The 25,056-nt window shown below is 38.3% G+C and overlaps 1 protein-coding gene across 1 annotated transcript; it reads left to right on the top strand.

Moving 5' to 3' along the window:
• Nucleotides 1-642: 642 nt before the first annotated feature.
• Nucleotides 643-19,010, top strand: HAT1 (histone acetyltransferase 1; the record flags this gene model as incomplete). The annotated part of the gene is given in 11 exon segments (XM_009078138.1): nucleotides 643-714; nucleotides 2,577-2,652; nucleotides 4,567-4,611; nucleotides 4,613-4,676; nucleotides 9,360-9,539; nucleotides 9,776-9,897; nucleotides 10,398-10,502; nucleotides 10,843-10,949; nucleotides 13,479-13,630; nucleotides 14,840-14,956; nucleotides 18,610-19,010. Coding segments are annotated over 11 exon segments (1,208 nt in total), but the record flags the coding sequence as incomplete, so codon positions are not given.
• Between the last annotated feature and the right edge of the window lie 6,046 nt (nucleotides 19,011-25,056).

Below are 25,056 nucleotides of genomic sequence, written 5' to 3'. Positions count from 1 at the left end.
GGAATAAATCCCCAGTTTGTTTGTACTGAAAGTTTCCTGCCTGAAGAAAGATGCAGAAGAACTTTGTGGTTATACTGCTGGGGACTGAGTTTGTAAAGCACCTAGAGAATAGCGCGAGTGAGAGACGCCTGCTGTGCCAGGTTATGCTTTGAAGAACAGACTGAACGCAGTGTCTGTGTTTTCTCCTACTGCTCTCGCAGAGCAGTAGTAGCTGAGTGATTGCTGGTGGTGCACACAACATTGAAGCTCTTGACAACGACTTAGTGCAAACACTGGAAACCTCCTGACAATGTTACAGAATACCTTTTAAAAAACACCTTAGACTGAACTTTTTACTTACACCTTTGAAAGTATAGGGTTTTTAGTAACAGTTTAGAACACTAAGTACTTTTATGTGATGCTTTTGGTTCTCAGAAACAAAAAAGTTACTTGTCAGCTTTCTAGTTCCAGAGAAGTGTTTGACATAAGTACCTACATTCTTTTTAAATGTTGTGGCATATTGTAACTTCCTTTGGTCTCCTTGTTTAGTGGGTTTGTGCTGTGCATTTTCCCTAGCTTTACAATCCTTTTCCTCATGTTCTTTGAGCAGCAATGACATGTGGATTGTGCACCTCTAACTCCTAACAACATCTCTTTCTTCAGGACTCACAGCTGTGGAGAAGAAGCTGGCTGAGTACAAGTGTAACACAAATGAAGCAATTCACCTGAAGCTTGGTAATGTCACTTTCTTAATGTTGTGGAATTGATATTGGAGTGGTTCAGTACCTTCCTAAGAAACTTGCTTGTACTTGAACCTCCCAGGAGTTAGTATGTGCTTACTAATGTAAATATGCAACTTGAGAATGGAAACACGTGGGTTAGTTTGGCTGAGACTGCCACAATTCAAGTACAGCTGTAGCAATCCAGTCCTATCTCTGCATAATGCTGTCAGCAATTTATTATCCTGTTCCCAGAATGCATTGGAATTACATTTTATTTTCTGGAAGTATCTGACATTCTTTTAGGTTCCCTTTGCTTCTCCAATCCTTATGCCATGGTGTAGCCCTGAGTATGTGCTGTCCTCATGGTGGCCATAGCAGCAGAACTTGGTTCTTTAGGGTTACAGATACCTAATTGTCTTTCTCTTTCCTCTTTCTTTGATGGAGGAAAAAAAAAAAGAAAGCAAGAAAGAAGACTGAGAAGTGTTGTTGGGTTTCTGGCTGTCCTTCCCCCCCAACATCTGGATGACACCAGACACTTCTAGTGAGATCTGCTTAAAATCTGAATAGAAGTGTCAGTTTTCTGAGAACTGTTTGTTGCTCTCTCTAGCTAATTTGTTTACTAAGATACCTAGAATACAGATGGAATTATGGAACTCTTGGTGGACCTGTTCATATCTTACACTTAGGTGCAGTAGTAATAGCCTGAAGAGTAAGGCACATCTGTCAAATTTTCAATCTTCCCAGACCCTCAGCAGTTTGTTTCCTTGAGCAGTACAAGTACCATAATGTATTAAGAAAGTTAAAGTAAAGAACCTGTTAAACAGTTTTCAGAACTGCTATTAGCAATCTGTTCTGGATAGTTTAGTAGCATTTTTAATTCACAGTCACCTTTGGCTTATGAGCCAAAATGCTGTTATCAGCAAAATACTTGAGTTTTTCAGCCACTGTAATTGTGAAGTATTTCTCTTCCTCAGAAACATTATTACAAATAATAGTTTTATTACTAGTTTTAACATTTTCTTTTTCTCTTTCCCCTTTCTAAAACCAAAGAAAAGAATGGCACATAATGACACCTGCTTTTGAGAGGGCCAAACTTCTGTTGCTTGGCCACTCCTCATCTGCATTTTTCTCTTCAGATAATTCCTGTCTAATATTATCAGAAAAATAACTTTTTGTCATCTCTGCTTGTACTGGAGTAAAGCAGCAATGAAGCTGTTGTTCAGTGTTCAATTTAACAGCAACATTAACTCCTACAGCAGTGCATGCTCATGCTAATACCATATCAACTCATTCAACATGAAAAACGTGTAACAGTTGTCTTGAGCTGCTTGTACCTTGTTAATGTGGCTGAACTATATCTTTGATGCCTAAGGGCAGAGTTAAAGCCCTTCCAATTATAGGCATTTTTAAGTCAATTTTTAACTGTTTAGGAATCAAGTTTCTTGATATTTTACTTTTTTTTTTCCTAGAAAATCCTACTTAATCTCTGATTTCATTCACTAATCACAAATCATGTGTTTAGTGATAGAAGAACTTGTGTCACAATTGCTGTGGAGCAGCTGCTGTAATTCCATAAGCGTGAATAAAATGCTTGGCTAAATTTTGGAGTTTGAATAGATGCCATTATAGTGAATGTTTTTACATTACCAGAAAAGACCTTGTTTATTATGAGACTTTGAGTAAAGAGTCAGGAGAAAAAAATTCACTAAATGTTTTGGTAACATGTCTGATGTAGTTAGTTTCTTAATTGGAAGAGTCTGATTCTGCAGTGGAAGAATGCATGAACAGGCAGCTGGGCACCTGTGGATAAACAAACTGAAGTGGTCACTTGGTCATGCTCTCCTTTTCTTCTTTTTTTTTTTTTTTTCCCCTCAGTTCGCTTTCCTGAGGATTTGGAAGATGAAAACACAACATTTAATCCAGAATATAGCCATCAAGTGTTTGGAAATGAGTAAGTTAAAGTTTGCAGAGTCAAATTAATAGATCTGGAAGGGGAAAGTTGCTTCCAAATTGTTAGAAAACAAGAAATCCTACTATGCTGACTGCAGTCAGTATATACTAGTCCTGCTGGCAGGCCACTGCTGATACAGGCCAGGGTACCATTGGCCTTCTTGGCCACCTGTGCACACTGCTGGCTTAGGCTGATCAGCATACCCAGGTCCTTTTCCAGCAGGCAGCTTTCCAGCTGCTATTCCCCAAGCCTGTAGTGCTGCATGGGGTAGTTGTGACCCAGGTGCAGCAGATCAACACTCCCACCCAACTTGATGTTGTCTGCAAACTGCCTGAGGGAGCACTCGATCCCCTCATCCAGGTCATTGATAAAGGCATTAAACAGGACTGGTGCCAGCACTGAGCCCTGGGGAACAGCACTTGTGACTGGCCACCAGCTGGATGTAACCCCACTCTTTGGGCTTGGCTATCCAGACAGGCTTTTGTCCAGCAAACAGTGCAACTGTCCAAGCCTTGAGCAGCCAGTACCTCCAGGAGAATGCTTGAGACATGGTGTCAAAGTCTTTGTTAAACTCTAGGTAGAAAAGTATTGGGTTTGTATTTCAAGTATGCTGACTTAATTGGTATTGTTACCCTGTCCCTAGTGCTGACGTGTCACTTAATGTTTTCAGTAGAGTGATAGTCAACCATCTGGTCAGTTAAAATAAAACAAAACAAACAAACACCAAAACACCAAATCAAAAGCAATCTACTAAGAAAAATCCAGATGCACATATCTGTGGACTTCTTGAAGTAATTGTTTAATTTCCATTTTCTTTGAAAAGCATTCTAAGTACTCTAATTAGAATGAACCACCTATATTGATTTTGATAAATTCATAACACTATCACACATCTATTGCAGCTATCATTGACAATAATTATCATTTAGTAATGGAAGAACTCTCCAATCTGTTAGTATAACTAACAGGCAAAATCTTGTTCTGGCATTTAGACTTCAAAAAAAAGCATAAATGAAAAATCCCAGAAAAAAAAAATCAGCTATGCTTAAAATAACAAAAACCTGGACCTGTTTCCTTATGAACATTGCCATTTTCTGCAGGTTTTTTTGTCAGAAAAGTAATTCTTTGTGCTTCACAAGAGAATAGGGTTTGTCTTCAGGCGATTCATTTTCAATCTGTAAAAAAGGCTTTTGTATTATATACTTTTTTTTTTTTTGCATTTACTCAGTTCTGGTTAGATTGTATAACTAACTAGAAACTGTCCACATATTGCTATGACTGGTTATCTTTGTACACTGTAAATTGCAGTAGTTAGGTTATTCAAAAATACTGTACTACACTGCAAAGTAATTTTTAATAGATATTATTGGTCAATTAATAGAAAAACTTACTGAGTTTAAGCTATTGAAAAACATAAACACAATATTGGCTATTTCAGCTATTCCCTCCTGAGCTGTCCCAGCAAGGGCACAGCACTGCCTTACTGAGCTCAGGAACATGTTCTGTTCCTCCACTAGAGGAGCAAAATAGTAGCAGTAGCGCCAGGCATTATCTCTGCCTAGACAGTGCACATCCAGTTCAATTCCCTTTTCCTATTCGGAAGCTTATTATACCTCACCGGGAAAGATGATGTGAACTTCAGGTGAAACGAAAGCACTGATGCGAATGTTTTCCTGTATAGAGAGTTCCTGATTGCTCTTTTCTCCTTTCACAGTGAAGTTGCTTTTGGCTACAAGGGACTGAAGATCCTCTTTCTGCCTAGACAGTGCACATCCAGTTCAATTCCCTTTTCCTATTCGGAAGCTTATTATACCTCACCGGGAAAGATGATGTGAACTTCAGGTGAAACGAAAGCACTGATGCGAATGTTTTCCTGTATAGAGAGTTCCTGATTGCTCTTTTCTCCTTTCACAGTGAAGTTGCTTTTGGCTACAAGGGACTGAAGATCCTCTTGTATTACTGGGAACCTGTTCTTCCGCATTGAGTACACATCGAAAGTGACAGAGAAGTTTGACTGTGTGGAGGTAAAGACTGAAGCACGCCTGCCCTTAACAGACATGCCCCAAACCATTTCAAATTCATTGGAGTTCATTGAAATAATTTCGCCTATTGTAAAGGGCGAAGTACATTGGAATGACTTTGTTAAATGAATGTTAAAGATCTGTCCTTCCTTGTTGTGAAGGTGTGTTAGAATATGCTTAGTTCAACAGGCTAAGTGCCTGGGCATGTCTGAGATGCTTTCAAGGCTAGGGCAACACACTTAGGAGTGAAAGGTCACGCTCTTCAACCTTAAGAAGGCTTTTAGAAAAAAGGAAAGCCTGTTGGCAATGTAGTAAACATTCAAATTAAATGATCCAACGTTTCACCAGTGTCACAACAGGAATCCACAGCACCTTTTTACTCAGTCTGTGTATTTTCTGGACAAACAGCAAACCCACTACTTTTCTGGATATACCAGCAAGGTAAAAACAAGTGTCCAAAGCACACTGCAACTCTTGATTGCTCAGAATGGTTGCTTTTCTCAAGCCCCATTTCCTATACCGAATTATTCTTCGAGTTGCTTAAGGGATTGAGATGGAGACGAAAGAGGATCTTTTTGAGCAAGGCTTCTCTGTGCTTTGCAGAGCATTTACAGGCTTCAGCTCAATTGGAAGAATGTTGTCACTTACCCTGTGCTTTCTTTGCTGTTACTAACACTGTACCTTCAAACAGGCTGTGCTCACATTGCTATATCCAAGCCTATGTAGGCAAAATATATAGCTGTAATCAATCTTGTTCTGCATTTGTATTTACCATCAGTTTAACCACCTTAAGGTGTGAATGCATTTGCAGAGATTAAAACGTAAACTGTCATTACGGCAGGATGTTAATTTGAATGCATATTAACATTTACTTCTCTAAATTAACTGTTTGTTTGCTGATCTCTGTTCCTTGAGGATAACTCTACTAAGATGCAGGCTATCTGCCAGATGTGACAGATAAGCTTTGTGCTGCTAATAGATGGTGTTTAGGAAAGGACAGTAGTCTCTGCCTTTTACATAACTGGTTACAAGTGAAAAGTTGGTTTTAATGCTCCACAAAGTTATTCACAGCTTAGGATTTTTTCTAAATACCCATACAAGCTCATTCAACAGCAGGTGATTTTATTCTATGATGCTGAGTTAGGTTTCATTATTGCTAAAGCAGCTGCTACTGTCCCTGCTAGGGAATGATGGAAATACTTGTCCCAATACCACTGGTTTTTTTTGCTCCAAGATCTTTTCAAGCATGAGGAAACGACACAATCCTGAAATGTCAGGAGCCAGAACTCCAGTCATGTTTGTGCGTCTTAACATGGTTTGGATACATCTTTAAGGAGATGTTATTATTGGAGAGGGCTCAGCAAAGTATGATCGTAGTTTGAAGAGAAGTTGGCACTTCATTTGATGAAAATAGACAGAATTGATCCCTTGGATGTAGCTGATTCTTTCAGACATCTGAAGAGAAGTTGCTTTCTTCTAGTGTAAATATTAATAGCTTTGACCTCTCAGTTGCTTGCTGCTTTGAGAGTTGCAGCTGTTCAAGTATCTGCCTTTCCATCTGCATTTTATGATGGGGTGGGGGAAGGTATTTGACTAAACTGTACATATCTTGCTTTGCAGCTAGTCTAATAGATTTGCTTTATACAAAAGTTAATGAAAAAGTATAATTTTAGTATTTGTTTTTAAGTGAGACAGCTGATCACGCTGTTGCTTCCCCCTGAAATACATGCAGATAATTGTTGGAGAAATTCAGCTTTTCAATATGCTTCTGTAATTATTTTAAATTCAGTCACTTTGGAACAGTGTCCACATGGTATACAAATGTCATAGCTGCCTGTTAGTACAAGAATAATCAACACTAAAGTGATCCAGAGTCAAATGCAATGCACAAAGAGACATTACCCACTTAAGCAGCCCTACTACAAATCAAGTGTAGCTACAAGCCTAGTCCAAGTTCCCTGTCATCACCTCACATGATTCTGATTATGAAGGTAATACATTGCAGGCAGTGCTTCCATGAACCATAAGCTCAGCAACTCTTGGCTGGCTTAATTCAAGTTTTTGCATGCTTCATTTTAAGTGGCTTTGCTAATGTTAAACATCGCTGTAGTCAACAGGATTGTTTTTCTGAAGAGAAACCTGTGTGTTATTGTGTGCATCCATTTCAGTTGGTAAGATGTGAGTGCCCTGCTCTGATAAAAAATTAACCTCTTGCCAGTATCAAAGAAATACACAAGGGAAGGCAGTAAACAAGTTTTGGTAGCCCCATGGATTATGAGCACCTCAGAGAGAAGTGTTTGGAAGGGGCCTAGTAAGTAATCAATGTTTCTGTTAAAAAGTACAAGTATTAATGAAACAAATTATTTTTTTGTGGTTGGTATGTCAAAATTCCAGTATTCCAGGACTTCCTAACTGAAAATTGGATCACTTAAACTTATGCTGTCATTCAAACTGAGGATTCTTGATTTGCTCTGTAAAAGAGATCCTGGTAACCCTAAAAGGAAATGAGGACTATATTTTATTAAATTATGTCAGGCCTCATTTCAAGGGGAGAGGATTTTTGAGGCAATAGCTGAAAATACGTCGTAGTTGTATAGAACCAAGAAGTATAATCTGGTGCTTTACCTGCTAAGCCTCTGTCATGTTTTAATTCTTTCATTGACATTAAGATTGTCCTCTGTGGTGGCAGACAGTGCTGGGTGTGTCATCGTAGGGACTTTCAACAGGCTTCCTTCTCACCACTAACAAAGAACCTTAGGATGTGGGGGGAGCAAAACTACTTAAATATTATTCATAGAGTACTTCATAATGTACATTCACCCTTTTTAGTTTTTTTCCCACATAGCCTGAGTTACTGAACTGATGATTGGAAGTTTTATTTTAATTCTAGATTCTTTTTACATGCCAATTCCAGATCTGTGAAATTAAAGTCACTACAGATTCTTAGCTGCAGTTTCCTACAGCTTCACCAGCAGACTTAAACTGTGTAAACAACATATTTGCAGAGTTTAAGAATAAAGGCATTTCTAAAATGTGTTCCATATAACTGTGGTTTGATTCTGAAAAAAAATGGTGGGTTTTGTGCAATGAAGTATTTTTTAACTAATATTGGTTTATGAATTATAGCAAAGGCTCCAACAGATTCATCTTTGTTTTGGGGATGCAACAGCTGTAAGGATTGCTCACCTTTTAACTGGGCTCTTACACCAAACATTGTAGAGCTGTATTTTAACTGCTTAATAGCTCTCTCTCCAAATATAAATATAAATGTTGGTAGTACCAAACCATTAAGAATAAAACTTGTTTGTGCTGAACTAAATCCATCTTTCTCTACACTAAAAATGTAACTGAATGATAAAGTGCTATTCATTTGCAGGTGCATTGCTTCTACTTAAGGGCCTATGGTTGAAAGGACAGGAATTAGTAGCATGTTGTATTAGCCTTTTGTAGTGTATTTTGTTCTAAGCATCTTAATTTCCCTGTTTTGAATGCTAAGTAGCAAGGGTCTTGGTTTTGAACTAATACCCATCATGCATGTAAACGGTGTGAAAGAGCTGCTTAGTAAGTTAACACAAAGTGTTCTTGTGTCAGTCCTTGTGGAAATAGATACAATACAAACATTACAGCTGAACTCACGGCAAACTCCATTAAGTAAAAACCTGGATGCATTGTTCACAGCAAAGTTTGAATTGAATGTAAGCTCATTTTGTTGAATGTAATGTCAGGCTTTTAGGGGTTGTATTGAGGAGCAGGGTTTTGTTAAGTCGAGACCAATTCATTAAGTTTTATTGCCTGGTGAGAAGCAGTAATACGTTATTGTGAAACTTCATCAAATATTCATGGTTAAAAAGAAGTAGTAAATGTATTCAATCAAGTGGTCTTTTTGGGGTCTGAAAAGGATTATGAAGTCTGCTCAGCTGATAGTCTCTCACTTTGGTTATCTGAAAAGAGTAATCTCTGAATTTAATTCTGGTGTCAGAATATTTTGTCTTCCACAGTATGTTAGACTGCAGGTTAGATTGGCTGACAGTGTTCTTAAGTTGTACTATTATTATTTTATGTCAAACTTTGGGTTTGAAACTTTTACTAGAATGTAGGATGTGGTTGTCTGAGCTGGTAATGTGTTTTGCAGCTGATCCTACAGGCAGGCATTTCAAGCCGGGGGACATAAGAGTGCAAGAGTGTGCTAGCTGTCACTTTCCTGTTTGGGAGTTATCAATTCTGATCTTTGTTCCTTTTCCTCCACTTGGTTCTGCAGCACCTAATACCTCTTGTAAGCTGCTTGTTTGGGAGCCTGAGTTCCACAGGGCTGTGTATCTTAGCATAGTCTTGGAGAATTGCTGTCTGGAAGGAAAATCTTAGCTTCTGAATATGCTGCACTTTGAGAATAGCTATCAACACTCCTAGGTTTTACAATCTCTAAACATAAAAATGTTGATGAACTTAGGCTGTAACCAAGAGCTTTTTGATGCTTGCAGTGGCTGGATTGGCCTTTCTGATCTCATCAGTGCTGCTCTTTTACTTGCTGGAAGGTCACCACCGAGAACAGGAATGCTTGCTTTTTCTTTTTAAATCACTGTAAGGCCACAGCATCTCACATATATTCATTTCTTATGGCCCAATAGTAATATAAATGCTGTCTTTTTTTAATCTTCCACTGATCCTGCCCCTTCCTGTAATTTCCAGGCAGATGATGTTGAAAGTAAAATTAGAGAAATCATTCCGCCTGGTTTTTGCACAAACACAGATGACTTTGTATCTCTGCTGGAGAAGGAGGTCAACTTCAAGCCCTTTGGAATGCTGCTGCACACATATTCTATCCATAATGAGGAAGCTGGGGAAGATATAACATATCAGATATACAAGGTATGAAAAATTAAGTTAAACTTCTGCTTTTGAGCTACCAAATTCAATTTTATTTTGCGGTGATGCACTTTCTGTAATGATTTTTACTGAAAGATAAAAATATTAGAATTTTTCCCATTTCATAATCGGTGTAAACATGCTGTTTTATATTGCAGAATTTAATTAGGTTTTGCATATTTTCTTTCCTCTTACATCTGTGATAGGTTTCACCTGACTTCTCCTGGCTTTTTCCCTAGGCTGACATGACATGTCCAGGCTTTCGAGAATATCATGAAAGGCTTCAGACGTTCTTGATGTGGTTTATTGAAACTGCTAGCTTTATTGATGTAGATGATGAAAGATGGAACTACTTTCTAGTGTAAGTACAGTTCTAAAGCAACAGTGGACCTTATTACCTCGACAAAGCCTGCATTTTAATTGTGGCTGGCCAATTATTGGAGCAGTATAATGATATTTTTCCCAGGAAAGAAAAACCATTGTTTATGAGGCTTGAGTTTTCCTCCATTATGCTTTGGGAAAGCTTGAGAATAGAGCTGAATTAAATGCTGTTGTCCGTTAGAGCCCTGAATGTAGGCTTAAACAGTAAAATGAGCTTTGCCTGTGTTTTCTTTTACTTGCCACCTATTCATCTTTATAATAGGCAAGTGCACTGAAGTGCTGTAAAGAGGTCTGATTTATCCAAGTTGCTGCACACCAATTAAGTGAATTGTACATTCAGAACATAGCAGGTGTACCCATTGGGCCCTCACAGAGTAGCTTGCTGACACTGAAAATTCAGTTGGAGAATGGAAAAGCAAATGGACACTGCATGGGAGCGCGACTGTAATTGACCTGCTTGGCTCTCTGTTTTATCTGCAGCTTTGAGAAGTACAATAAGGACGGAGCTCCACTCTTGGCGACCGTAGGCTACATGACAGTCTATAATTACTATGTGTACCCAGACAAAACCCGGCCACGTGTAAGGTAATTGGCGGCATAACTCGGGCCTTGCCTTTTATTGCAGGAGAGGGAACTGCTGAAGTTCCCAATACTTGTTTATAATGGTGTTGATTTGTTTAAAAAAATCCCCATTATTAGCTGTCTATGCACTGATTTATTTCATTGTTCCCTTCCTGAAGCACAGGGAATCTCAAACGAGTCAGGAGTACTGAACAATTTTAAGACTCCGTTAAAAGTGACGTTTTAGTATGAAGATTGCTACATGTACTTTAACCTAAAATGAAATACCATGTTGTTTTAGAGACTTTACATGATGTTTGCAAATGTGTGTATTTGAACTGAAAATGCATTCCTTTGTCTGTAGCCAGATGCTCATCTTGCCACCGTTCCAAGGAGAAGGCCATGGTGCTCAGCTGCTTGAAACAGTTCATAGATACTATATGTCTTCCCCTACAGTACTTGATATAACAGGTTTGTGTGGAATTTTTAACTCACTTGACATTTGTAATAAGCAACTCATAGCATTCATGAGTTGTTAGCCTGCAAGCTAACTTTTGTGTTCAGTTCTCAGAATTAAATGGCCTCTTAAAGCCTTAGCTTCAGTTCAGGATTAATGGTACCCTGGTTTACAGGAGAACTGTACATAATGTAGCTCCTTAAATACTTTGAGAACAGTGCACCAGGAATATTCAATCCCTAGCATGAACAGATTACCAGCTTCTTAGCCATTTTATTGTGAGATACACAGCTGAGTTTGCCAAGAGATAAAGCTTTGTCAAATTCAGTGTTCAACTTATTCCTATTAACCAAAACTCAAATTCGGGGAGAACACAACACACCTAACTAAAATGGCATATTAACATTAGTGTGCAAGCTGAAATTTTACAGATAGTAGAAGTCTCAATGGAACGTGTGCTCCAGGAGCATGTATTGCTGGCTGAAGGCATCCATGATGTTAGAGGTGTGTGCACAAGTACCTAAAAATAAAAGATTATTGGAGAAATGGCAGAGGGGATAATGGGTGCATGTGCCTAACAAAAAATGTCATGCTTGTAACAATTTTTAATGTTATTTATCCTGTGGTGTGGAGTCTAATATGGGAAGAAATGCAGTTCAAACAAGAGTTGACCATTCAATTCTAGGTGTAGTCTCGTCTTGGTTAGAAATGACTCCCCAGTCTAATTAAAACACAATAGCCCAGTTGCTTTCATAATGCATTTGTAAAGTAATCCACCTCATAATTTCAATCGAGTTCATGGGAACCTAAGGAAGTATAACTTGGTTTTTGCAGCAGGAAATCATGTGCATCATGCATTGATGTTTTCCTTTGAACAGTACAAAACTTTGCGTAGCTTTGTAACTGAGGATAAACCAAGTCTTGTCACAATTCTTGCAGTGCCATGTTATGTTCATGGCTCAGCACCTTAAGCACAGGGTTGTAGCCAACAGTAAATGTGCCTGAAGATAGGGTGTGGTTTTGTCCTGGAATGAAGCAGGAGAAAGCTTGCAGTATTCTACATGGCACTCCAGTTAGAGAAGTTAAGGCTTTTACATAGTTATTTCTTGTCTTTTTTGAGGGGGAAATCAGGCTGGACCATCTTGATGTGGATAGGATATTTAGTTACATAGCATCTAAAATTGTGAAGTAAAACCTTTAACTTTTCTGCAAAGCAAAAATGAAGATCTAGTTAACCTCTGAAATATTTAATTATTTTTTAAAATTACTTTGTAGTTTCACATTCCAACAAATATTTTGTTCTGCTTATAACTTGTCATGCTGACACAGGCAAACACATGCTGATAGTGCTTACTGTACAGAAACTGCCTCACCTTTCTTTTAACTAATCTGAGCTCAAAGCAATAATCAATTAACTTATTACAGCTTCTCCAGTCTCTTTTGCAGAATGAGTGCTGTAAGGCTTGCCACACAAGATGAGGCCACTCATGCACAAAACACTTACTGACAATCATCATAAGCATCCTCCAGCTCAAAAAATAAATTGCTAGTTGTGCAGTGCTGCATATACACAGCAAAAACTCCTATCCAGTCCTTCTTGGCAACTTTTTTGCTTGTGATCATCCTTAAACTGCACATTTTAACTATTTCAGTGTTCTGAAAACTTAATCTAGTTCTTCAAAACTGAAGCAAAACACAGCCTGCATATAACCTGGTTAGCAATAAACTCCACAATGCTGGTTCATGGAGCAGTTAATGTTGGGGAGAAACATGGCCCTGCTACTTCTTTGTAGTGAGCCTGTCTAAACAAGCAAGGAAGAAAGACATATATTCACAGTGTTGTACATATTTTCTTTCTGCATTGTTCATTGGTAGGAATAAAGTTGCATATGGGACCCTGCTGATGCTAATTGAGGCTAGTTCTCAACTTTGGTGGCTTTTTTTCTAAATCAATTGTTTTGATATGCTATCATTTCAAGCAAAATGGAAGTAACTTGAAATCATGATGAGCTTCTGCTTAGGTCCTTCCAGCCTTTTAATTCTTGATAACCTTGTCCTTTGGGTTCATGTGCCTTCTTGTCTTCCTTGCTGACAAACACAATAACTCGTGGTCCATACATGTCTGCAGCTAGTTTGTTTGGATACAGTAGGATGTTTTCACTAGCCTTTTTCCATGTCATTAGTTTGTGTTTTAGTACCACTCTGTCAAATAAAGACTAGATGGAAGATACAAGAGAAAAGGGTTTATATGCAGAGTAGTCTTCCCAATGAATTAAATGAGATTAAACATGTATGTTGTCAGTTACTTATACATATACAATCCTGTATGGTACTGCATACACAAAGCATTAGAAGTTTCTCTTACTGTGACCTGTTTGTCTACTGTCAAGCACCTAAATCTTCGATAGCAGTGATAAAATTAATTACAGTTGTTTATATACTAATGAATTCTGCATCTGCCTTTGTTCTTCGTAGTTCTTTGAAATTACATACCAGAGATGAGAAAACAAATAATGCTGATAGTCTTTTTTTATTCTTTCTAGCTGAAGATCCATCTGAAAACTACGTGAAGCTAAGAGACTTTGTTCTTGTAAAGCTCTGTCAAGATTTGCTCTGCTTTTCCCCAGTAAAGTTAATGCAAGGTTTCAGTCAAGAAATGGTGATGGAAGCTCAACAAAAATTGAAAATAAATAAGGTATTAAATCAGAACAGTTGTAGTTGTTACCCTACTCTACTGCATTAAGAGTGTGTCCAATGTAAACTTAGAGGTGGAGACATGGAATTTACGCCCTCTGGCTTATTTTGACAGTTGTTTAGGATGTGTCTGGAGATATCTACCTCTGGTTATAGATAAATGTTTTTTTTACCTGCAGATTCTGTTGTAATAGAATTTGACATGTTTTTGATTTTTCAAGTGTACTTATGCCAATAATAAGTGTTGCTTTGGGAATGCAGAACATTAAATTGGCAAACAGTTGCTACTAAAGCAACTCTAAACACTTGGAGAACTAAACAGTTAAATTGAACAATTAGATTTGCTGGTAATCTCAGTAAGTTATTACCTTAAGTGAGTATGGTAGTGAAATGGCAGAGTTGCTTAAAGCCATATTCAAACATGTTCATGAAAATGGAATCGCATATATAAACTACATCTGCAGCCTTCTGTATCTTAAACCTGGAAGAATAAATAAGTTTGGGTTGGTTTTTTAACAGTGCCTAAACATGTGCTAGTATAGCAAGCAAACCACCTTATTTTTGCTGTTACTTGGCAAAAGAATACTTGGTCTTCGATTCTGTTTTCACACAGTTGTAACAGTTAATATAGGAGCAATGTGATTTTTTTTTTTTTCCTTCTCCCTGGATGTTGTATTATCTGATCCTGATACCAAAAGCACTTCAGGTTTTTCCATTCACTAATTCATTCATTTTCTTCCCTAGTAAACAGAAAACTTTAAATATTGTTGGTTTGGTTTCATATTTAGGATTTCAAGGGGTCTTATGAAGGCAGTAGGTATATGGGGATTGTTAAAATTAGCAAAGTAGATACTGTTTGATATTGCTCAATGTCACTCTAGTTACAGTCCTTGAATTCTTTGTGGTGCTTTTGGACTCTGGCTTCTGGGCTTTCTGCTGCTCATTTACAGCATGTTCTTGAAGCACCTCTACAGCTGGAGCAACACTTTGAGAGATCAGATACTGACTGCATGGAAGAAAACGGTTTTGAAGTAAAACCAATAACGTTTACTCATTTAACCCACCAGATAGGAGGGTAAATTTGAGAGGCTTCGTCCATCCCTTTATCCTCTGGTTAAACTGAGCAATTACTCTAGTGTTTCTCCACTCTGAGTTCTGTTGAGTGACCTCTTTGTTCAGACCTGGTTTCTGTTCTCCTTTCTGTTATCAGCAACACACAAGACGAGTGTACGAGATCCTGCGGTTGCGTGCCACGGACATGGGTGACGCGGAGCAGTCCAGGAGCTACCGCTTGGACGTTAAGAGAAGGCTGATTGGCCCCTATAAGGTGTATATGACTTAAGTATCATTTAATACTTATTTCAGGGCTAATTATACTTGATTTTACTTTCATTTCCATAAATGTAGTTGATGCCAATTATGTTGCCAATCAACTACTATTAGTTATGCAGAGTTCAACTGACATGTATACAGATGCAGAGAGCGTTCATACATAGCAGTGCTGAAGATTTTGTGTTCAGCTCCTGTTTCCTGCCCAATTCCAGCAGGAGGTTGCTATTAAGGTATGTTATCTAGCTACAAGTGACATTATGCCCAGGTAGTCTTAAGGAGAAAAAATGTCACTTTCTTGAAAAGGTTAAAAATATCTTAAATAGACAAGCCAAAAATTTGGAGACATAAATGCTGTGATAAGTTTACATTGCAGACTACATAGAGTTTAGGTTCCTGTTCTGCTTGTTAGCTAGGTCTTAACAAAGCAGCTTGCCAGAAGTAATCAAGTCGTGTCAACACAGAACTCCATACAGATGGAATATAAAAAAAATGCCACAGTAAAATTCAGGCAAGTACAAAACTTAGTATGAAGTAATTTTCTTAGTTCCTATTAATTATGCATACCAGGATCTTCATTATAGGTGGTCCATGTTGCTTAAACTGACCCTTTCAGATAGATTAAAAAAATTATATCCTAGTTGCTAATGGCATCAGTCTTTGTTTCAAGACTGCTATTCTAGGATTATTGCTGTAACCAGCACATTAGCTACTTCCATCAATTAAGTACTGTCTAAACAAACCAAAATCCTGTTGAAAAGGTTTCAGAGAGTATGAGTATGTTGGCTAGCTTGCAGGCCTTACTAAAGCAACTCCTACCCTGACAAAATACATAAATATATATATATATATATATACACACACACACACACACACACCCCAAAACAACCAAACTTTGTAGTAGTCATGTTGGGCTTACAGGAGCTCTGTATCAAATACTGGTCTGATCTGGAGATAGTACCATGTCATGCTTAATCAAAACACTTTCTCTTTCATGAGTGTCTTGTCTCATTTGCTACATTTCACTGTATTCACTAGAAGTAAGGTGATTTTTCAGCAAACAGGACTATTACATGGTTTCAATAGGAGAAATCCAAAATTCTGTGGGCAGCTTCAATTCTAGTGCTTCTAGCAGGTGTTTGCACTTCAGTCTTTGCATGCAATAAATGCATGGACAATGAATGCATTTTGTATTGCTAGATATGTAACATTACTACTTTAGAATATTGTTTCAATGAGCATTCAAAAGAATCCTTAAAACAGCCAACACCTTTTTCCCTGATTTTTAAGTCTCATGTTCTGAAATAGCTTGTATATGGGAGGTCTGCCTAGCAAACAGGTCAGTCACACATTTGCTTTAAACAGCTTCCAATAAATTTTAGTCACAATGTTGTTATCAAAAACTTCTCACAACTGCAATTAAACTAAGTGTTAATATATAGAGAATAATTTGGAAGGGGGAAGCAAACTTTATTAAACAATCAGAAATATTACTGCACACTTTAATGGTGGCATCATTTTATTATAAGAAGCATGTGCTAGCTTCATTTTGAACAGTACTGTAGATGTAGAGTAAATCTAAATTGTCACTAGCTTAGTTTAGTAAAAATGTTATTGCATCTTACAGCTATTTCCTGGCTAACAGTACCAGAGATAAAACTATATGCAGAAACTTAAGGGGAAAAACATGTAACACATCTATTCCCCTTGAAGTCTTCACATTAGCAAGGAAGCACTTGCTAAAAATACCAAGACTTTTGTGTATATGGCACCACTAGATTGGAATGACTGATCCAGGATTTGTGGGACTCTATAAGCAGTACTAATACAGGAAATAAAACATTTGGTGCCTTAGAGAACAAGGCATAACTAAGTTAGTTTAAAGAGTGAGTGGCTTGTGACATTTCAGTTTCAGTGTGACCTCTCTGTTTCTGAAGAGCTTTTTATGCTCATTAGTGGCCTGTGCTGGTAGACATATCTCCTTGATCATGTCTTTGTTCTACATGTCATCCCTGTTAGCAGTGAACACCACTGCTCTGCTGCTTTTCTCAATCATAGTACTTTGTTTGGGTTTGCTGCTTGAACAGAATATGCTTCTCTGCCTAGCCCAATAACTTGGTCTCAAAGAATCCTCTTGAAACTGCCTGGGTCAAAGGTTACTGATGACAGATTTCAGAATCTTGGGTATTTGGATATGCTGATAATATATTTGGAGGGAAATGGATATTGAAGCAACTGATTATTTGAAACATGTGGAGGGAGTTTGCTTTTTACCCAGAACATGGCACTTAGAGCTGGTCTAATGCTGCAGGATCAGATGTAATGGCCATTTAAAAGCTGACACCTTTTTTTTTCCAGAGTTAATACCTATAATCTAAGCAAACTTTAAAAGAATTCTAGACTAAGAAGGTTTTAGTTTTTCTAGTGACCGAAGCTTGCTCAGAAGGGACTCATCTCTATTTTCATTTGGGCAACTCTTCACAGGTTTTGAGTATCTTACTCATTTTGACTAGATATGGCTAACATGAATCTAAAATGTGAACATTTATGCTGCTTTTGACATCCTTTCTACAAGGAAATGTTGCTTTATTACTGCTAGAAATATGCCTGGAGGCCTCATCAGGACTTAAGTACAGAATCTCCTTTTCTGAACTGAGCTTTGCTTATCTGGAATCTGTGGGAAATTAGAAAGGTTTTTCTGGTCTCATAGAGTTTTCTGAACTCGTATACAGTTCACTGTGGTCTCCGCTCCTCCCTCCTGACACTCAGCATCAGTCACAGAAAGGAAACATTCATGTAAGAGAAGTGTAAAATTAGAGTACAGAAGGGCTTTGAGACTGATGGTAGAGGTAGAATAGCTTAGGGAAATGTTATTTTAATAAACACTGATTCCATAGGCATTGCAAAGATTTATTGATAAGAAGCCGGGCATATGTAATGCTTTTTTTTTTCCCTTGCTTTTGCAAAGTGAGAGAAGACTGAAGAATGGGAAGTACCTAAAGAACTGAGTAGCTCAGAAATAGGTATCAGCTGTATAAAAATATCTCGGAAAAGGAAATACAAAACATTTTTAGGTATTTTTAAGAAACAAGTGAAAATATCACATGTGACGGAGCAAGGAGAACTCATCTTGTTGCTGTACAAATATATTTATGGTTGTGAATAATCTCAGTGTGTTTCAGCTATTACTGCTAGTCCCTGGTAACTTCTGAAAAATTTGTAACAATTTGTGAAATTTTCTCTGAACAGAAGGCTTCAAATTAATTCTTGATAGTCATTTATGGAGAAATTAGTTGGCTGAAGAGCCACATAATGGGACACCAGTGTGATTAGTGTCAGCGTAGAACTAAATGTCCTAGTCAGTTTTCTACAATTGAGTTTTTTGTGCCATACACCTTCAGTAGTAGTGTCCTGTTAGAACTGATCTGTTTTGTTCAGGGAAAAACTTTGAAACCCTTTTTCACTTGTCTAGTTCATTGGTAACACAAACTATTAGGCTTTAACAGATGTACTAATCAAAGACTGTTAACTGTTTCTCTTGGGATTGGGGACACCCTAAAGAATTAGATACTGAAATTGATTACATTTTAATGAAATACCATGTTCTTGATAATTATTGGTTGTGTTCAAACTACTTTTTTTTTTGCTTAGAAAAAACAGAGAGAACTTGCCAAGATGAGGAGGTGTCTAAGACCAGAAGAGCTGACGAATCAGTTGAACCAAATAGACCTAAACATGCAACACGAGCAGTTAGAAGAGAGCTTCCAACAGCTTGTCTCAGATTACAGAAGAGTCCTAGAACGACTTGCACAAGCATGAGGATCCTGCCTGTCCAGGAAACTTGCAGATTTCTATCCAGTGTTGTAAAGCACATCCTTAATTGCCACTTAACTGCAAAAAAATCTCATGTGACGTTTTAATCACATTCAAGGTGACTTGTGTTTCTGTGCAGTTTGAATATTTTCTATTTTTGTGTTGTAGATTTTTAAATGTTGTACTTTAGGTTTGGGGGCCCTTCTTGCTGAAATAAACAATGTAGATTCGCAGATACAGTGTCACTTCAATTGTACCTATTTTCTTTTACCCTCTTGTTTCGCATCAAGACTTAATGGATCCCTGAATAGCAAGTTAATACACAAATCTAAGCCATCTCTTAAATTTCTCCTAACTTGCAAGCAGAAAAGCCTGAGGATCATCCTGTTGCACAGTGTAAGGCCTGTGCACTCTTTGGTTCAGTGTCCTACAAGCAGGTTGCAGGGTTGGTTCTGTGGGCTGGATGCTGTGCTTCCTGAGTACAGGCTCTAAAGAGCCCTTTCTGAAAGTGGATCCTGCTGTCTAAGGTGACAGACCCATTCTACATAACCCTCTCAACTGCCTTGAGCCTTTTTTTTTCCAAGCCCCAAGTTTCCAGGTTCATGATTTTCAGGAAAATACCTCACAGCTGGGGACCCAGACAAGACTTTTTAAGGACTCCAAAAGCACTTCAGCTAGTGGAAGAAACATGCAAATCTGTAGGAAGCAAGTGCCTTTATATAGGTCCTTGATTCCATTCTGCTATCTATTACTTCTCAGACTTGAGATTAGTTCTTTAAATATCCTGTGTCTCCTCCCTCAAAGGAGTAAATTATGTTATCTTTTCTAGAAGTTCAAACTTTAGAGGACTTGATCTGAGTAATCATTGAAATTTATTAACCATGTTTGACTCTAATGGGAATCAGGTCCAGCTTTCAAAACTGGAGTGTGTAGATTGAGAGTTCTCTACTATCATCTGATGTGCTGTGGAGGAAGTGTAACGTTTGCTAAATGTGTAGAAGCTATGGGGGGTTTGTATTTTCTATTAAATTCTTTTTAGAAATTCCAGTTCTGATCAGGATGTCTGTATGATGTCTTTCATCTACTGTAGTATCCAAATCTGTTCTACTAATCAATAGTGATGATTGTTAAGAGACCTCTCCTGATTGTAGGAGTAAGCCTGAGGTTAAACTGGGGGACCTGGGGGCTTGGTGTGGGGGCTTTTTTGGTTGGTTGGTTTTGGTTCCTTATTGAACATGTTCAAATGTTGGTGATAAGCCAGAAGTGGGAAAGCTGAACTGAAGAATTGGGCTTAAATTTGGTTCCTGCCTTGAGGTCCAGGATGCATCTGGTGCTTCTGGGGCAGCTTGCACTAACATTCCCTGAGCTGTTGCATTACTGAGGCTGAAGCTACTTGCAAAGGAGCTTGAAGCCAGTTAAGAAACAAGGACTGGCCAAAAGAAACACTGCCTAATGGGCTGTTTGCCCACTTAGCAATTATTGAGCCAGAAGCACAGAATTGCTTTGCTTGCACAAATAGTGAGACTTCTCAAACATAGTGAGAGAAGATTCATCTTTCCACATGCTATCAAAATTTTTTTTCCTTTTTATGTTGACACTGTTGAAAGAGGTGAGCTAGTTCTACTAGTTCCTTCAGTGGTGAGGGTGCAGGCTTAGGCCAAGCATGGTTTCTCATTCCAGTATGGTCTTGGAGCTGTTGGGATGTGCCTGTGGACAGCAAAACTTATGATCTGGTTTACGGGAACTATTTCATTACTAATTATTGGCACAAAAGATAGGAATAAATGGCTTCTTCGAGATCTAGAAACTTAAAATCCTTCCATCCTGCAGCAGATTACAGCTTCTGCAGCGCTGCTGCCAGGAAAGACCATGTGAGTACTCCCTAATCCATTACAGTTAATTGAGCCAATTAGCTGAAGCAATCTTCATCAGCAAATTAAACTAGCCCTGCTGACTTTGCCTGAAGTGGTCTCAACTGTCTGGACTATCCCTTGGCAAAGAGGCAACAATGTCTTGTATGACAGCTAGAAAACGGTGGTAGCTCTCTGACACTGCTTGGGAACCATGTGCCAGGGTTGTTCAGTAGCTGCTGGGGTGCACCTGTTTGAACTAACACTCTAGAGACTATGCATTCATGGTAAAACACTAAATACCCAGCTTTCAGGATGCTCCTAGACAAGGTCCTACCTTGCCTGTTTGGATAGTTTGTTCCCTGGTTTTCAACAGGCTAACAAACTTTACCTCCGAGTGACCTGCAGGATTCTTGGCTCTGAAGTCCACACAGCAGTAACTCCAGCTGTTCAGTGAGTCACATTTGTGAAATAAAAAAGTTTAATACTGTTTATAAAAGTTTAGTAAGTTTTGTGCAGTGTTTATATTTCTGTATTAACATAATTAAGGATAGTATTTGAACAAGTACTTCATAGTGTAGTATGGGTGGAAGACAGCATAGCTACCACCAGTATTGTCTGCCTCTTGCATGCTGAGAGAGGACCTGTGAACCAGGAACAGCTGTCTGTATGGAACTGCAGGTACATACTGGAGGGGTTCAGTTTGGTGGATTTGTGAGCTGACAAATGAACACTGAAGCTTAGGAGCAACTTTTCCATTCTAGGCATTAGGAGTCTAAGAATTGGATAGCTGAATGCTATTAGAGCACTCTCCTATTCTGGGCACAATATGACACTAAAGTAATCCTGGATTAAAAATATTTTTGTCCAGATCTTTAATCTGTTATTCTAGGTTTCTTAAGGTGCTATTGTTCTTCTTCTGAGTTATTACATGCTAACAGGAACTTTGAGCAAACACTAATAATAGGCTTATTAATAATAGGCTTGTATGATTTAATTTCCTCTGACTTTTCCTGCATTTCAATTAAATCCAGATTCTTCAGTTACTTCACTCAAACTTCAAGTGGAACTTTACACAGCATAACTGATAAAGCATTTCAGAGAGTTTTTTGCATTTGAATATTCTTTTCAGAATGTACATAAGATCTGTAAGTATATTTCAAGATCTTCATTGCAGATGCTGCTGGCATCAGGATGCTGCTTTGCACTTCCACCACTTACAAATCCAGTCACAGCAACAATGAATCTACTTCAAGAAAATCCAGTAGGGTATCTAAGATGGTGAATTGAGTTCAATTTGTAGAGACAAGTTTTCTTTCCATGTAAAGCTCTTCTCAATGGTGCTAACCCAAGCTTTTGTCCTAAGAGGTAAATAAAGCTCCAGAAAGTATTTATGTTTAGAACCCTGAGTCAAACTGTTGCCTTTCACATAATCTAAAACATAGAAGTTAACTACTGCAGATACTAGGAAATAATTTCGAGCTCAACAGCTAATAATCTCAAGAAGTGCAACAGAATACCTACAGCTTCAGAACTGAGAAAGGAAGCTAGCAGGAGCTGCAGGATCTGAAGGACACTAACTGCTGTAGTTGGGGGAATAAAGGTTTGTGTAGCTGAAGCAGTGTCTTGGGCAGTAAACGTCTGTGCCTCCTATGAACAAACACACAAAGCTGCTATGTGGCAGTTTAGGCAATTCAAGACAGACCTATTGTCTCTCTCTGCAATGTCAGCAGGAGGGTAAGCAGCCCATAATGTCTGTACCAAGGATTTGTGCTTGCTTATATAGATTTTTTCAATTCCTTTTTTGTCTCTCACTGAGACTTTGTTGCTCTTTATGCTTTTCTTTTATCATATTTTATGACTGTCAGACACTAACTAGAAAGCTTGAAAATCTTATGTTGCATATTTTGCCATTTTACCTTTCCTCACAGTGTCAGTTTTGACCTGATTTCATCAGTATCAGACTGTTAGAGCTAGAAATACCTGTTACATTGGTAAGCCTATCACCTAAAAGCTTGGAATTTCAGCTTTCAAATTGAAAATTATTATTCTCTAATGCTACTGCTTTGTGAAACATTGCTTGCTAGGGTAATTTGGACTTGAAACTGAAAAAAGACAGCATAGTAATATATTAAAATTTCTATCTCCTAAGCAAGTCTGTGTTGCAGATATTTCCATTTTCTGAAAAAAACGCCATCAAACTAAAGTCATTGGGAATACTTTTCCCCATGGTATCAGTAATTCCAGCTGGTTTACACTGCTAGCTCTTTCTCCAGTGATGAGAAAGATTTCCATCTAACCCCGAGTTCTTTCTATTAAAACGTTTCATTTCCAAAAGGCTATTAACCACACCAGTGGCAGGAGTTGGAATTGTGAGGCTAAACACTGAGTGCAGGCAGTACAAATGGAAGGCAGCTACACAAAGCAGTATAAATGGACGCAAGCTCAGCTCAGGCAGGGCATGCTGTCTGCCTTCACACTGCCTCACAACTGGGGAGGGAAAACTGGAGGAATGGGCTTGCCTCCCTATCAGTCATCTGGTTCACAATGTAAAAGGAAAAATAATGTTAATACCAGTTTCTACTCATAACTACTGATTCAAACACATGCTTACCAGGTTCTTTGTTCGTTACGCTAGAGCCTTAAGTAACACACGTGGCAAGAAACAAGATTACAAACTGTGTATCTAAGCTTCCTTTTAGATCTGTAATAGTACAAGCTAGTGCAAAAAGGATCATTAATCTAATAGGTTCCAGATTTCCATGTTCAAAATATTTTTAAGTCTCCAGTCTAGAGAAGCAGAGAGAAAAGGGGAAAAAAATGTCCTACTGCTGCTCTTCAAAGCTCATTTCAGACATAAAGCTCCTACCCCAACCTGAAGGATTCTCAGGTAATGACACAATGAAGACAAAGTCTTGGGAAGAGGATTCAGAATTCCCTCATTGCCTTTACAAAAAGATCTATATAGCAAGAGCAGCACTGTGAGCTCGTTTTTCTGAGAGTAGCACTAGCTTCTTTCTTTAGTAAATAAAGAGCATGTAATGCTGTAAACATTCCTCACACAGGAGGTATGTGCTCCATTTGTGGTTGTTGCACAGTTTGAGCTGAAGAGATAAAACGTAAAGAAAATCTAGATCAATGGGAAGAGCTTGACATCCCTTTTTTTGTTTCTAAATGGTATAGCAATAAGGGAGGTGCTCCATGTTCCATAGCTGCTATTTTTAGATGCTTCTCTTTCTTCCAGTTAAGCTTTTCTCTGAGCTGTATGGGGTGCTCCTGAGTTTAAAACTTCCCTAGTTTCATGGAAGGAAAATCTTTGCCTGGAATGTATTTAATATGATAGGGACTGTGAATGTCATTTTGCTTTCTGTAGAGCTGTGATGTAACAGTTTGGTGTAGCTTTGCCTGGTTCTATACATTTTGTATCACTGAGGTAGGAGGTTTCTGGGTTTTTGCAAGTTCAGGACTCCAAACTGTCTCACTATGGATCAGTTGAACACCAGTGCTGAAAAAAAGAACACCTGTTTGTGATTAGAACAGGACTCAAACAGCACCAGCCTCATCAGCAAAAGCTGCTGTGGAACTAAATCATCTTCTAAGACAATCATAGATAGGAAAATCTTAGCGTAACCCTGGAAGTATCCAGCTGCTATCCTTAAACTGGAAGCATATTTCTATATTGCTCTACGTAAGACTTCATATGTCCAGAAGGCATAAGTCTCTGTTGTCTTACAGACTCACAGACTGCTTTCAAACTTGCCTGGGAAAACCTAGCTTTATGTCTTCCCTAGCACATGTTTTGTTTCTTTTGATATCAGCCTGCCCAGACCTGGGAGGAAATAAAGCTGAGATTCTACATCTAGAACTTGGATACTCTGACAGCACAGAGCCAATCTAAGTGAGTTGCGATGTGAAAGACTCTCCTTGAAGAATGTAACAGACGTGACAAGAAGACTTCTGGGCTGAAAACTGATCCCTCCAAAGCCTCCTCTCAACCTGAAGCTCAGGGCAGCTTGAGAAATCACCTTCCATCTGAAACATTTCAGAGGATTTGTCAAATGTAAACAAAAGGCAATTACACACATGAGAAAAAAAATGAGGTATTTTCTTTTGGTGACAGAACTTGAACGTGGCAGAGTATTATCTTTCAGATTTGCTGTGTTAGGATACAGTGTCTCTTTTACTGAGATATTCATCCCCATTTACTGGTATAAAGCTCCTAAAACCTGTAGCTGTTGTTTACATTCCTCAGTCAAAGGAGAAAACCTGCATCTAAGCATAAATTAGAGACTACTGAATAATGACTGTTGTTAGACTTCACATTCATCCAAAGACTGCAAAAATGACACAGTTCTCTTGAAATGTAATCGATTGTGATTTGATCGATCCCCTCTTGGTTTCTGACATGCAAAAAGGAATTGGCCCAGTCTAACTG

Source organism: Acanthisitta chloris, unplaced genomic scaffold, assembly GCF_000695815.1.
Source record: "Acanthisitta chloris isolate BGI_N310 unplaced genomic scaffold, ASM69581v1 scaffold33857, whole genome shotgun sequence".
In the NCBI taxonomy this organism is placed as follows: Eukaryota; Metazoa; Chordata; class Aves; order Passeriformes; family Acanthisittidae; genus Acanthisitta; species Acanthisitta chloris.
This window is presented reverse-complemented; position numbering and strand designations above follow the sequence as displayed.